Source organism: Oratosquilla oratoria, unplaced genomic scaffold (genome assembly GCF_046742065.1).
Source record: "Oratosquilla oratoria isolate Oo_2021 unplaced genomic scaffold, ASM4674206v1 SCAFFOLD61, whole genome shotgun sequence".
In the NCBI taxonomy this organism is placed as follows: domain Eukaryota; kingdom Metazoa; phylum Arthropoda; class Malacostraca; order Stomatopoda; family Squillidae; genus Oratosquilla; species Oratosquilla oratoria.
In genome coordinates, this window is record NW_027467725.1 from 115,001 (window position 1) to 130,172 (window position 15,172).

The 15,172-nt window shown below is 39.6% G+C and overlaps 1 protein-coding gene across 1 annotated transcript in view; it reads right to left on the reverse strand.

Moving 5' to 3' along the window:
* Positions 1 to 14,895, reverse strand: part of LOC143023790 (uncharacterized) — a 111,183-nt gene extending 96,288 nt beyond the window's left edge. The window contains exon 1 of the mRNA XM_076182407.1: positions 14,539 to 14,895. Coding sequence (XP_076038522.1) covers positions 14,539 to 14,649 — 111 coding nt within the window. The 5' untranslated portion in view covers positions 14,650 to 14,895. The remainder of the gene's footprint in view (positions 1 to 14,538) is intronic.
* Between the last annotated feature and the right edge of the window lie 277 nt (positions 14,896 to 15,172).

Genomic DNA, 15,172 nt, shown 5'->3' on the forward strand with positions numbered 1-15,172 from the left:
CGGGGAAGAAACATGGAGCATAAGAGAGGAAGAGAGAAGGAGTTTGAATGTGTTTGAGATGAAATGTCTGAGAAGTATGATAGGGGTTACTAGGCTAGATAGAGTTAGAAATGAGGAGGTGAGGAGGAGACTAGAGGTGGAAAGGGAGTTGGGAGATAGGGTTGATGAAAGAGTATTAGGATGGTTTGAACACATGTGGAGAGAATGAGTGAAGAAAGATTAGTAAAAGAAATGTGGAAGGCAGAGGTGGAAGGAGCGAATATGAGGGGCGTCCTAGGATGAGATGGATGTATGGGGTAAAAGGGGCATTACGAAAGAGAGGAATGTCTGTGGAGGAAGGACGGGAGAGGGCAGAAGATAGGGGTGAATGGAGAAGGGTTGTGTATGGATGATGCTGTAATGCAAGAGGGGGTGGGGGATGTGGGGTGAGGGAATATGTATGATAAATAAATTGACACAGCCCGAAGGGATTTCTCCCCGTCTTCTCCTTTTCTGCATGAGAGGACGGAGAGAGGGGGGGTCGTCGATTTAATGAAGCGGCCTTGCTGTGGATGTGCTGTGTTTTGCGACACTGCTTCTGACCCAGGGCAGTGGACGGGATGCAGGGATGACCCGTCATCCAGGAGGTGCCATGATGTGAGGGAGGGGAGAAGGTGGAGGGGTGGGGAGTATGTAGGGGATGGACTGGGTGGGAGTGTTTTTTTTGTTTTTTGTTTTTTGTTTTTTTGGCTACTTCCCATGCAAGGGGTAAAAAAGCCTTTGGTATATGTATGTACCTATTAGTCCGACGGGAAAATATGCGAAATAATTTTGGGGGACATTATGACTGGAAAATAGAGACGAAAAGACAGAGGAAAGCTAATATGTATTTCGACCGCAAAGAGGTATGGCAGATCTGACTTTGATACATAGGTTCATCATGCAGAAGAGCTGAATATGGAGTGAAATTTCTACATTGCTTTAAACGAGAGGCCTTTGGCCGTGTGCTAGGAAATAATTTGTTGGAAATATTAGCAGATCCTTATTACAGAACTGAACTCAAAATTGCCAGAAAAATAGATTCCACACAGAAATTGTAAATGTGCGGTCAGGACACAACGAAAAGATAACTAGCTGGGGTTTGACGAGGATTGGTAATCTTTCAATTGCTGTTTATCTTGTGCATGGATGAATGTATCTAAAATTTGATAGCTCAAAAATCTGAACACTGACAACGGAACATAAGAATAAGTACAAATAGTGATAAGTGTATTACGCAGAAGAATTGTTTATATCCAAAGGTAACTCTGCACGGAACCAGTATTAATGTTCATAGTGAGAAACCAAATGAAATATTATGAACATGAGGTAAAATATGAAGAGAGGTATAGAGATCGAATCAGATGGAGAAACATCATGAGGCACAACTGATTGGGCAACCGCTCTTCTTAGCGGATGGAGAGAAAAAAGTAGTGAGCAAATTATGTAACCCAAGGGTTTTTTATAGGTTGAATAAAACCCTCTGACCAGAGCAAAACATATGTCTCATATTCATACGACGGTTCGAAAAGGAGCATGTTGGTTTACTAATAGGGTGGTCGACGAATGGAATAAACTTAGTAACCATGTAGTAAGCGCTGAAACTATCAGTTGTTTTAAGAAACGATTAGACAACTTTATGGATGGGGATGACAGGTGGTGATGGATACGGAGCTGCCTAGTGTAGGCCTTATGGTCTCTTGCAGTCTCCTTCATTCTTATGTTCTTATGGTTATTCTCTTTGTACATGTCTAAATATAGTCGTGTGCATCACAGTCATTATGGATGGACGAGCGGGCTCACTGATGCGTTTGTGTACGCACAGCATAGGATCAAAGTAGGAGGACACCCACCAAGTACATTCGGATCTCGCTATCGTCCCTTCTCGTGCATCTGCCCCCAATCGTTGACGTGTTTTGTACATGCTCATTTCAACGTTGGTATAATTTTGAATACAACCGTAGTTTTGCTTGTGATTTACGGGGAAATTTTTCATGCGAACGAAACACGCAATCGTTCTGTCGTTTGGTAAGAAAATTTAAGTAGTTTGACGTAAACATTATGCCTGTTAGAAAGTACATTACTCATTGTTCTAAATAAATGTTGATTTTGAATTAACACAATTTCTTCAAATAATAGAGTTGAAAATGTTGACATAATTTTCAATATTTCTTTCTCACCACAGTCTGAGATTACACTTTAATGGTAGTTCTAGCTCCAGTGTCACTGAATTATTAGGTAATGTCTAGGCAAGTCATTTTCAATGGGGGCGATTTTTGAGCTCGGAGGGGGGGAGCGAAAAACGTCACAGGTATTGCTTCTAACTGACAAAATTTAAGCCTAATATAAAAGATCTAGCAGCGAAGCACCAGGCCCAAGGATCCCATTAAAACAACGTGAGTAAAACATTTTAAATTAGTTTATCATTGTTGCAATAATTTTTATTATTTTCCAATTAAGGGGGGCGATCCTTTTTTTAATTGAAAAAGGGGGCGATATGGCTAAAAAGGTTGAGAAACCCTGGTCTAGGCAATCGACATTGTCAACCTCCGATTCTCAATCAGCGCAGTCGACAATGTCGGCCGCCTACACTTTCTACATTCTAAACCAGCTTTTCTTATCCTTCATCAATCTTGATACATCCTGTACTCAGTACCTCTTGCACCCAGAATTAAGTAGTCAAACACCCCTTACATGTGCTTGTAACTATACGAAGCCTAATTACTACAGAAATAAAATCAAACCATGATTTCTTGACACAAATGAACATGGTTCAAAAATTACAAAAGGTTTGCAATATCACTACTGTAAATGGCAAACACAATATCAGAAAGTATATATATATATATATAGATATATATATATATATATATATATATATATATATTCATGGTAGATATAAAGTTGTTTGCCAGTCTTACTGATGCATTTTTTCTATCATCAGATAGCTCTTATTCTGAATATTTTGAACCCCATAAATATACAAAGGAACACAAAGGAAGAACAAACAACAGCAGGCCTGCTGGCCCTAACGAGGCTGTTTGTGTTTACTATACTAAGCTACAGTTAAGAAAAAACGGCAACTAGGCGATAGAAGATGAACTAACAGTACTGCTACCACTATCCTATCCAATTACAATTAAATTCCGGGCTGTCAGATCTTTTATCGCAAGGGATAATACTCTACATACATACTCTACATACATACATACTCTACATACATACATACTCTACATACATACATACTCTACATACATACTCTACATACATACATAAACACATACACATAAATACATACATATACATACATATACACACATACACATACATATACACACATACACATACATACACACACACACACACACATACACACACATACACACACATACACACACATACACACACATACACACACATACACACACATACACACACATACACACACATACACACACACACATACACACACACACACACACACACACACACACATACACACACATACATACACACACACACATACACACACACACACACACACACACACACACACACACACACACACACACACACACACACACACACACACACACACATACACACACATACACACACACATACACACACACATACACACACACATACACACACACATACACACACACACACACACACACACATATATATACACATATACACATACACACACATATACACACATACACACACACACATATATATATACATACATACACATATACACATACACATATACATACATTAATATATATGTATATATACAATATATATTATATATATAATAGCATACTTATACAAATACAGTACTTATTTATCTAACCATTCCCATAGTCCGACCCATGATGCAGAGTTAAGACTTTTCCATTCTTTTCTGCATGGGTCTGAAATTGTGTGTGGTATTCCTCTACTTTCTTCCTTATAGCGTGGTCAATGATGTTGCTAAAGTACCCAGTAATTTATGACTCACACGTTCTATTCTGCATTGTGTGAAGGATCCTTTTACGCATTCGCCGATGAAAGATCATTTATACAAGTCTGGGTATTCTCCTTTAGCATTCAAACAAACAACAGAACAGTAGACCGCTAGGGCAGGAAACCATAAGGACAGGAAATTACATCAGCCAACATTAGCAGGTCAGCCTTCCCGGGTACCACATAAGACGCCCAGTTACACCACTTTTAATCTCTGTAATTTTTATCTTTATTCAATATCATCCTAAATACAGCCACGTGTAATGCCTGAAACAGCTGTAGGCATATAATATCCAAGGTACATGTTGTTTACTCTAGACGTCTTTCGACCCAATCAGAGGTGATCTTCAGGAGTTACAATACACACAATGATATAAGAAAAAGGAATGACATATGAGGTGTGGCGGGGGAGATTTTATACCCGCGAAGAAACACTGGGACAGGAAGTCATATGAGGTATGGCTGGAGGAGATTTTGTACCCGCGAAGAAACCCTGGGACAGGAAGTCGACGTAGCTACCCACAGAGTGCCAACGGGTTCCCCGTAGGTTGCTGGTAAGGTTTCTTCATTGATGGGAGTGGAACTTCAGGTTGTAGCTGGATATTGATGTCGGGTTTATCCAGACGAATAAAAATTTATTCTGCCATCCTTAAGCTCCTTCTGTCTTGTTCTCGATGCAGTATCGTTGTTTGTGTTTCTAGTTGTTGCCTGGTGAGGGAGTGTCCATGTGTATTACTGGTGTGACGGAGTATGGCCCCGTCCTACAAATGTGCCGTCATCCTTTTTGGCAAGGTGGTAGTAGTTGAACCTATATACCGTGAATTGAGGCGACTGCAGTCACCAAAGTTGCAATGAAATTGGTATACGAGATTCACCTCTTGTAAAGGCCTTGTCTGTGGGAGGCAACTATTTTTCATGATGAGGCTTGATGTTCTTTTTGTTTTGTAAAAAAAAAAAAAAAAAAAAAAAGTTATTACAAAACAAAAAGAACATCAAGCCTCATCATAAAAAGTAGTTGCTGTGGAATACAACAGATGGGGCTTCGAAAGCTTCAAGAAGTAAACATTTAACAAATGACTGTAACATCACTTTGATACATATAACCATGATTATTTTGGTAGATTCAGTTGATGGTTTGACTTGTTGCAAAATTATATTTTCTACTTTGTGTGATATATGTCAAATGTATGGAATTTTTTATTTTCAGTAAATAGTATAAATAACATGTAATTTTTGTACAAGGTTAATCAGATTATACACGTTCAAAAGAGCATTAAAATCCTTTAATTTTATCAATATTTTATTGCGCTATCTTTCTCCATGCAAAAACTGTCTCCAGGTTAGTAAAAAAAAAAAGCCAAATTTTTCAAAAATATCGTATCTATTGAAAGTCAAAGGGAAAACACATAAATTCTAAAAGTTGATATATGTAGAGTAAATCCTGCTCATTCATTGGTACCTAATTTGTTGCTCTTAGATAGAAATTAGACCACAAAATATGCTTAGAAATGACTAAAATTTGGTTATTTCGGTAAGAGAGATTGCAAAAAACTTCAGCCTCAATGCGGCAATGCTTTCATACATATTAGATAAAAATGAATGTAATTTTTGTTGTTTTTTTCAGGTCAAAAAGCATAGAATAAAGTACAGTAACATATGAAAATATGAAAAAGTTATTTTTGAACAGGTCTAACCATCGACTACAGTCTCTTTAATTTGAAATTCTGTGTTGAACGTTACTTTGGTTTTACTCTTAACCATTTCTACGCCTACTTTGAGACTACTTGCTCAAATTATTTATCATATCTTGCGAATCTTCTATTGTTTCTGAAATAAGAATGATACCATCCGCAAATATATGGTTAAAATATTCGCCATTATTTCTTAAACCTTTCTCTTCCCAACCCAACTTTACGAAAATCTTTTCAAATAAATCTGTGACTAATTTGGGTGAAATTGTATCGCCTTGTCGTACTCTTGGCTCGATTTTTATCTCGTGTATCTTTTGTATTCGGATTACAACATTACCTTTCACATAAGTCTTTTCTAGCACCTTTACGATCTGTTTGCAACTTGCTTGCGTAACGAGTTTATTATTGCTATTCGTTCTATCAAGTCAAAGGCTTTCTCGTAGTCTACAAAAGATAAACAAATAGGTGCAATGTATTCTGTCGTTTTCTCGATTAGTTTATTTATCGCCTGCAAATAGTCTCGAGTCGAATATCCGCTTATAATGCGTGCCTGTTCTCTTGGTTGGCTTCCATCTAAAACTTAACTTAGTCCATTTGTAAGGATCTTGGAGAATAATTTATGAATATTTGATACCAAGCTGATAGTTCGGTAGATACTAAGGTCTCGCCTCTGTCATTCTCTCGCCTACTCTACCCTCCCAATGCACGGCTCATCTCCCATATTCTTCCCCACTTTAGCATTAAAGTTGCCTATTACCAACCTGTATTTACTTTTTTATCCATTACCTGACTTAAACAATCTTAGAAGGACTCAGTTTTACTAATCTTTCTTCACTCATTCTTTCCATGTGTCCAAACCATCCTAATACTCCTTCATCGACCCTATCTCCAGCTCCCTTTCCACCCCTGTTCTCCTCCCCATTTCCTCATATCTCACTCTAGCCTAGTAACCCCTATCATACTTCTCAGGCATTTCATCTCAAACACATTCAAACTCCTTCTCTCTTCCTCCCTTATGTTCCATGTTTCTCCCCCGTACAGTACTGTCGGCACAATCACTCCTTCATACAATCTCCTTTTAGCATCCATTCCCAAATGTCTATTTCTCATTATATTTTTCAATCCCCCAAGGCATTTACTCGCTTCTATCAATCTACATTCTACCTCCATCCCTACTCCTTCCTATCCTGCCACATTCGCACCCAGGTATCTAAAACTCTCCACTTCCTCCAGTCTCTCTCCCTTAATACTCACTTCCAGTCTGCTGCCACTCTCTCCCCTTGTACATCTCATCACCTTACATTTATTCACATTTATCTTCAACTTCCTTCTTTCACACACCTTTCCAAATCTGTCACTAACTTCCACAATCCCTCCTCTGATCCTGCTACAAGTGCAGTGTCGTCAGCAAACAACAACTGGCTTATCTCCCACTTTTCTCCATTTTTCTTAACCAACTCCAACCCCTACCCACTACCCTTGCATTCACCTCTCGCACCACCCCATCCATGTATAAATTGAACAGCCAGGGTGACATAACACATCCCTGACGAAGTCCCACCTTTACCTCAAACCATTCACTTTCTCCATTTTTAATCCTAACATAAGCTCTACTACTCTCGTAAAAACTTTTGACTGCTCTTAACAGCTTTCCTCCTATCCCATATACCTACAAAACCTCCCACAGTGCCTTCCTCTGTACCCTGTCGTAAGCCTTTTCCAAGTCTATAAAAGCCCAAAAAACATCCTTACATTTTCTTATAGCTTTCTCACATATCTATCTTACCACAAAAATCTGATCTACACATCCCCTACCTGTCCTAAAACCACACTGCTCCTCACCAATTACTCCCTCTGTTACTCTCCTAATCCTCTCAATCAAGACCCTCCCATAAGCCTTCCCAACTACACTTAAACTGATCCCTCTGGAACTACTACACTCACACTTTCCCCCTTTCCCTTGTAAAGTGGGACTATACAGGCACTCCTCCAGTCCTCCGGTACTCTACCCTCTCTTAAACAAACATTAAAAAACCTCACCAGCCAGTCCACCATAACTGTACTTACTTTTTTCAGACATTCTGCATGGCATCCATCCAACCCAGGTGCCTTACCTGCTCTCATCATCTTAACAGCTGCTTTCACTTCATCTTTCCTTATTTCTCCTCTATTTTCCTCACTCATCACAATCATTTTCTTAGCACTTTCTACTGCAACTACCTTTCCCCCCCTATCCTCCTTCACATTTAGCAACTCCCTAAAATACTCTGCCCACCTTCCTCATACTGCCTTCTCTTCCATTATCATCTCTCCATCTGCACCTTTTACCTTTTCTTCTGTACTTGATTCGCCTCCTCTTCCTCTTTTAATTTCTTCCCAAAACTCCTATCCCATTTCACATCAGCTCTCCTCTTTGCCTCCTTTATCTTATGCTTTGCTTCTCTTCTCTTTACTTTGTACCTCGCATACGATTCCTTCGTCCTAATTCGTAACTAATCTATAAAAGCCTGCTTTTTCTCTTCAACACCCTTCTTTGCTTCCTCATCCCACCACCCACTACCCTTCCTTCTATTTCCTCCAGTCCTCCTTGTCCCACACACCATCTTTACACACTTTGTGACTCCCTCCTTGAACCATCCCCATTCTTTCTCCACTTCTAGTTCTACTCTATCCTTCACTACCTCCCACTCCTCTCTCAGCCTCTTCTTAAACTACTTATCCTTTTCTTTCTCATTTAAGCAGTTAACTCTAAGTACCCCCCTACCTTCTGCCCTTTTCCTCTTTCTCCATCTATTCTCCACTCTCAACTTACCTTCCTCCAGAAAATTATCTGATATCCCCCCACTCTCTCCCCTTAGAACATGTACATCCTAAATCTTCCTACCATACTCCTGGCCATCACTATATAGTCTATTAGCGCTCCATCTATCACCCTTCCATCCCGCACCCTCTCCCATGTGTACTTATGCTTGACTTTCTTCCTAAACACTGTATTTGCTATCATCAACTCTCTTTCGAGACATCTCCACCATCAACTCTCCAGTACGACTTTTTCCTGGAACTCTATACTTACCAATCACTCCGTCTATTGGTTAATTTCCTACCTTAGATTTAAGGTCTCCCAATACAACTACATTGACATTTCTTCCTAATCCATCTATGCACTCATTTAAATCCATCCAAAGAGCCTCCCTTTCCTCTATGCTCTTATCACTACCAGGCCCATACGCAGTTACAATGACCCACATCTCCCTTCCCAGCTTCACCTTCATCCACATTAAGCTTGAAGAAACCTCTTTTCACTCCACCATATGCTTACCTATCTCTTCACTTACTAGTATAGCAACCCCTTCTCTCCCTCGTCCATTCTTCACTCCTGAGAACCTCCAAACTACACTCCCAAACTCACGCTTGCCTCTCCCTTTCAATTTAGTTTCACTCACTGCCAACACATTCATCTTTTCACAAACATACTGCCTATTTCTTCCCTTTCACTCTCATCTGTACCACATCCACGCACATTAAAAGACCCAAACCTTAGAGTACTGGTTAGAAAATTCCTAGACCCTCTTATGCCTTTACCTTTTTTAGGAACGTCCCCTGTGGGGCTAGAGGTAGAAGGATTCCTAGTCCTATCCCCCGTCCCGAATTTTGTCTCCTCGTACGACTCAAGTGGGAAGACTTGGTGGCAGCATTCTTTTACCCCACCACAGGGTAGGCGAAAAAAAGGAAATGTATATTCATAGAAATGGTACAGGACAGTAACAAGGGGTTGGGGGACAATATAACGAAGGGACAGTCGCAGTATAATAAAAGTGTCGTCGTTTCTCTATGAACAGTCTTCCTCTACCACAGACAAAATGATGTGTGGCTCTGGTTCGTAGGGGCGCCCCATATAGACCCTAAAGTACCAACTGCATGCTACTTTGCCACAATAACATGCAGCCAATACCCTAGAAGGGGTAAAAGGTGCAGATGGAGAGATGGTAATGGAAAAGAAGGCAGTAAGAGGAAGGTAGGCAGAGTATTTTAAGGAGTTCCTAAATGTGAAGGAGGATAGGGAACGAAAGGTAGTTGCAGAGGGAAATGCTAAGAAAATACCGTGATGAGTGGGAAAATGGAGGAGAAATAAGGAAAGCTGAAGTGAAGGCAGCAGTTAAGATGATAAGAGCAGGTAAGATACCTGGGTTGGATGGATGCCATACATGGTATCTGAAAAAAGGAGGTACAGTTATGGTGGACTGGCTGGTGAGGTTATTTAATGTTTGTTTAAGAGAGGCTAGAGTGCCGGAGGACTGGAGGAGTGCCTGTATAATTCCACTTTACAAGGGAAAGGGGAACAAGTGTGAGTGTGGTAGTTTCATAGGGATCAGTTTGTTAAGTGTAGTTGGGAAGGCTTATGGGAGGGTCTTGATTGAGAGGATTAGGCGAGTAACAGAGGGAGTAATTGGTGAGGAACAGTGTGGGTTTAGGACAAATAGGGATTGTGTAGATCATATTTTTGTGGTAAAACAGATATAAACAGATATGTGAGAAAGCTATACGAAAAGGTAAGGATGTTTTTTCTTTTCTTTTTTATTTTATGGATTTGGAAAAGGCTTATGACAGGGTAGACAGGAGGGCACTGTGGGAGGTTTTGCAAATATATGGGATAGGAGGAAAGCTGTTGAGAGCAACCAAGAGTTTTTGCAAGAGTAGTAGAGCTTGTATTAGGATTAGAAATGGAGAGAGTGGTTTGAGGTAAAGGTGGGACTTCGTCAGGGATGTGTTATGTCACCCTGGCTGTTCAATCTATACATGAATGGGATGATGCGAGAGGTGAATGCAAGGGTAGTGGGTCAGGGATTGGAGATGGTTAAAGAAAATGCAGAAATGTGGGAGATGAGGCAGTTGCTGTTTGCTGACGACACTGCGTTTGTAGCAGGATAAGAGGAGGGATTGAGGGAGTTAGTGACAGAGTTTGGGAAGGTGTGTGAAAGAAGGAAGTTGAAGATAAATGTGGATAAATGTAAGATGATGAGATGTACAAGGTGAGAGAGTGGCAGCAGACTGGAGAGAGAGATACGGGAGGAAGTGGATAGTTTTAGATACTTAGGTGTGAATGTGGCAGAAAAGGGAGGAGTTTAGGTGAAGGTAGAATGTAGATTGATAGAAGCGAGTAAATACCTTGGGGGATTAAAAATGAGAAATAGATATTTGGAAATGGATGTTAAGAGGAGATTGTATGAAGGAGTGACTGTGCCGACAGCACTTTACGGGGCAGAAACACGGAACATAAGAAAGGAAGAGAGAAGGAGCTTGAATGTGTTAGAGATGAAATGCCTGAGAAATATGATAGGGGTTACTAGGCTAGATAGAATGAGAAATGAGGTGAGGAGGAGAATTGGGGTGGAAAGAGAGTTGGGAGAGAGTGTTGACGAAAGAGTATTAGGATGGTTTGGACACATGGAAAGAATGAGTGAAGAAAGATTAGTAAAAGAGGTGTGGAAGGAGTGAACTTATTCTCTTTCGGTCTCTCAGCGTTATTCCCATCATTGATCTCTCCATTCTCCTCTGTGAAGTCCTTAGTTTTGTTTCCATAGCCTTCGTCAGTTTCCAAGTTTCACAAGTGTATATTATTGCTGGCAGAGTACATTGTAAACATTACGTTTCAAACAAAGGTAGAGCCTCTCGAGATTTCATTGTACTGCCAAACTCATTCAATTCAATTATAATGCGTCTTTTTATTTCATTATCATGATCTTTCGTCCCTTTCACCATCTGGCCTAAATAATTATAATCTTCAACTTCTTCAAAATTCTCACCATCAATTATAATCTCTTTACTTTGAAGTTTCGTGTTGAACATTACTTTGGTTTTGGTCTTAATCATTTTTAAACCTGCTTTGAGACTCTTTGTTCAGATCACTCGGTATATCTTGCAAGTCTTCTGCTCTTTCTGAAATAAGAAAAATATCATCCGCAAATCTTAGGCGGTTCAAATATTCGCCACTAATCTTCAAACCTTTCTTTTCCCAACTCAACCTTCTGAAAATATCTTCCTAGCAAGCTGTAAATAAAGTGGGTGAAATTGTATCGCCTTGCCGTACTTCTTTCTCGATCTTGATTTTTACTGTATCTTTATGTAATCGAATTATGGCGGTACCTTTCGCATAAATCTTTTCTAAAACTCTTACGATCTGTTCGTTTGTACCCTGATTGCGTAGCGAGTTTAGTATTGTTATTTGTTCTACCGAGTCAAATGGTTTCTCGTAATCTACAAAGGCTAAACAGAGAGGTATATTGTATTCTGTCGTTTTCTCGATTAGTTGGTTTATTGCCTGCAAATGGTCTAGAGTCGAATATCTGCTCCTAAAGCCTGCCTGTTCTCTCGGTTGGTTTCCATCTAAAAATTGACAGTCTATTTGTAATGATCTTGGAGAACAGTTTATATATATATATATTTGATAGTAACCTAATCGGTCGATAGCTACTAAGGTCCTTCTGGTCTCCTTTTTTATGAAGCAAAATCACTATAGCATTGCACCACGATTCAGGAACGCTTTTTTGACGTAAGTACTGGGTGTACAACTGAGCTAATTTAAATTTAACTAATTTCCCTACGTCTCTCAAGAGATCTATCGATATGCCATCTTCCCCAGGTGCTTTTCCTTGTTTCATATTTTTAAAGCAAATTCTACTTCTTTTGTAGTCTCTGGTACACTACTAACGTCTTCGACGAGTAAAGCTCTTGGTAAAATTCTTCTACTCTTTTTACCATTCTGTCTCTACATTTAATGATTTCTCCTTTTAATACTTTTACTTCTAATAGTTTTCTCTATTTCATCCATGTTTCTCTTTCTTTTATCTGATCTCTACCTTTTGTTGATAAGTTTGTTTAGTTCTATTCTTTCTATTTCCTCTCTCCTGCTTTTAATCTGCATGGTTCTTTTAATTAGGTCATTCGTAGCTTTGAAGTATTTCTTTTCTCTAATGTTTCTGTACTTCCTACTTTCTCTGCCGATCCCCTAATGATATTCACTTAATTCAAATTCATATCTTCCACGGTGTCCTCGTTAGTTCTTAGAGTTTTGAATCCATTTTTAATTTCTAACTGAAATTTCTTATTATCCTTAACCTTTGAAAGGCTTATTTTCTTTCTTAAAACTAGTTTATTTCTCTCGGCTCTGAAATTAAATTTAGCAGTGCAACCTACCATTCTATGGCCACTACCTATTTAAGACCGTAACACTGTTAACGTTCTTGCTCTCATCTCTTAATATGAAGTCTATTTCGTTCTTTGTTGTTCCATTTGGACTTCCCTAGGTCCATTTACGACCTACACGCTTTTGGAAGAAAATGTTCATTATCCTCATGTTGTAGTTCTCTGCAAAATTGAGTAATATCTCGCCTCTCATTTCTTTCACCTACTCCAAACTTCCCAATGCACGTCTCATCTCCCATCTGCTTCCCCACTTTAGCATTAAAGTCGCCTATTACCAACGTGTACTTACCTTTTTCTTGATCCATTACCTGACTTAAATAATCATAGGACTCAGTTTCATCTTCTGAACTCTATGAAGTTGGTGCATAAACTTGAACTATTTTTAAAGTGTACCTTTTACACAGCCTAATCACAATCCAAGCTACTCTGTCTGATAAACTACTGAACTTGACTACGTTACCAGCAACCTCTCGGTTTATCAAGAATCCTACTCCATTAGATCTTTCTTTGTCCTTACCTCCTTCCGAGCATGAGACCTGCTTGCAAGAGACAAGCGGAATTGCTCGCAAGAAGACAACCGCAAGTATCGAGACTATCCGTACACAGACACCCCACGAATGCACAGAACGCATACATGCACCTAATGGAGGCACAGAACTCATGCCTTAAGCTTAGTCTAAGCCTAAGGCATGAGTAATCGAGAAATTTGGTCAAGCCAGGACGGGGAAGTCCTAGCGTGACTTCTCCAAGAACAATAATACTTCAAATATATATATATATGTATATACTGTGTATATATATATATATATATATATATATGGGGGGGGGGTATGTGCGTGTGTGTGGGTGTACATTCATCAGTATGGTTTTGCGTCCATAGATCTGGGATATTAATGACGGAATGATTGTTTCACCAATATAGAATACTTTTGCCCATATGTCACAGGTACATACACTAAACATTGCAGCAAATGCCTCATGAAATATTGGTATAGAATTTTTTTTGTACTAGATTACCCCCATTTGAAAGCAGTCGGGTGTCCACAGGTGTCCACATAAATAATCCTGTTTTTATAGCTCATACATCAGGTCTTATCATAAAATGGGCAGAGCAGATCACAACCAGAATCAGATTAACTCATATTATATATATATATATATATATATATATATATTGGTGTGTGTGTGTGTGTGTGTGTGTGTGTGTGTGCGTGTGTGTGCGTGCGTGTGTGTGCGTGTGTGCGTGTGCGTGTGTGTGGGTGTGTATGTGCGTGTGTGTGGGTGTACATTCACTAGTATGGTTTTGCGTCCATAGATCTAGGATATTAATCACGGAATGATTGTTTCACTGATATAGAATACTTTTGTCCATATGTCACAGGCACATACAGCATTACACTAAATATTGCAGCAAATGCCTCATGAAATATTGGTATAATTTTTTTTTACTAGATTACCCCCATTTGAAAGCAGTCAGGTGGCCACAGGTGTTCACATAAATAATCCTGTTATTGTAGCTCATACATCAGGTCTTATCATAAAATGTACTGAGGGCGGAGCAGATCACAACCAGACTCATACTCAAATAAATAAAACTAATAAAGAGACTTACCGATTCTGTAAAGTGACTCAGCATCAGAAGGATGAGGAAGATACGACCCACAGCAAAGAACACCTCGATGGAACTCAAGCCTCGTAAGAAAGAGCTCTGTAAAAGTTTCATTTTGATGCAGGTACACAAAAACACGCTGTTCCCTTTTCACATTTGGAAGACCTCTTCCTGTTTTAACTGGCAGTGGTAATGCTCCGTCCTGCGACTGCAGGATTGGGAGAGGAGAGGAACGAGAGAAGGAGGCGAGGAGGCAGGAAGGTCCACGTAACTGCTGTCGTGTCGTCAAGCCGAGTGACACGACGTGACCAGGGCGGGTGTAGCTATGCCCCAGTTTTAACACTCCCGCTTCACAGGATACACTCGTAGTAGCTGCCGTGCTTTCAGTCCGTTTCGGAACTTCTCGTAATTTTGAGTTGGGGAAATCCGATGTACTTTTCACGGAATGTTCTCGGAAAACCCAAAGTTGGGTTGAAAAATAACAGTTATAATTGCAAACGACTGGATAATCTTTTGATAGAAATTAGTATGAACCAGACTTCATTAAAGAAACTATGAGACTTAAAATCCTACTAGAAATCGTTTTTTTTTTCCGCGTGCACCCGTGTGTGTTTACCTAATTGTATTTTACCAAACT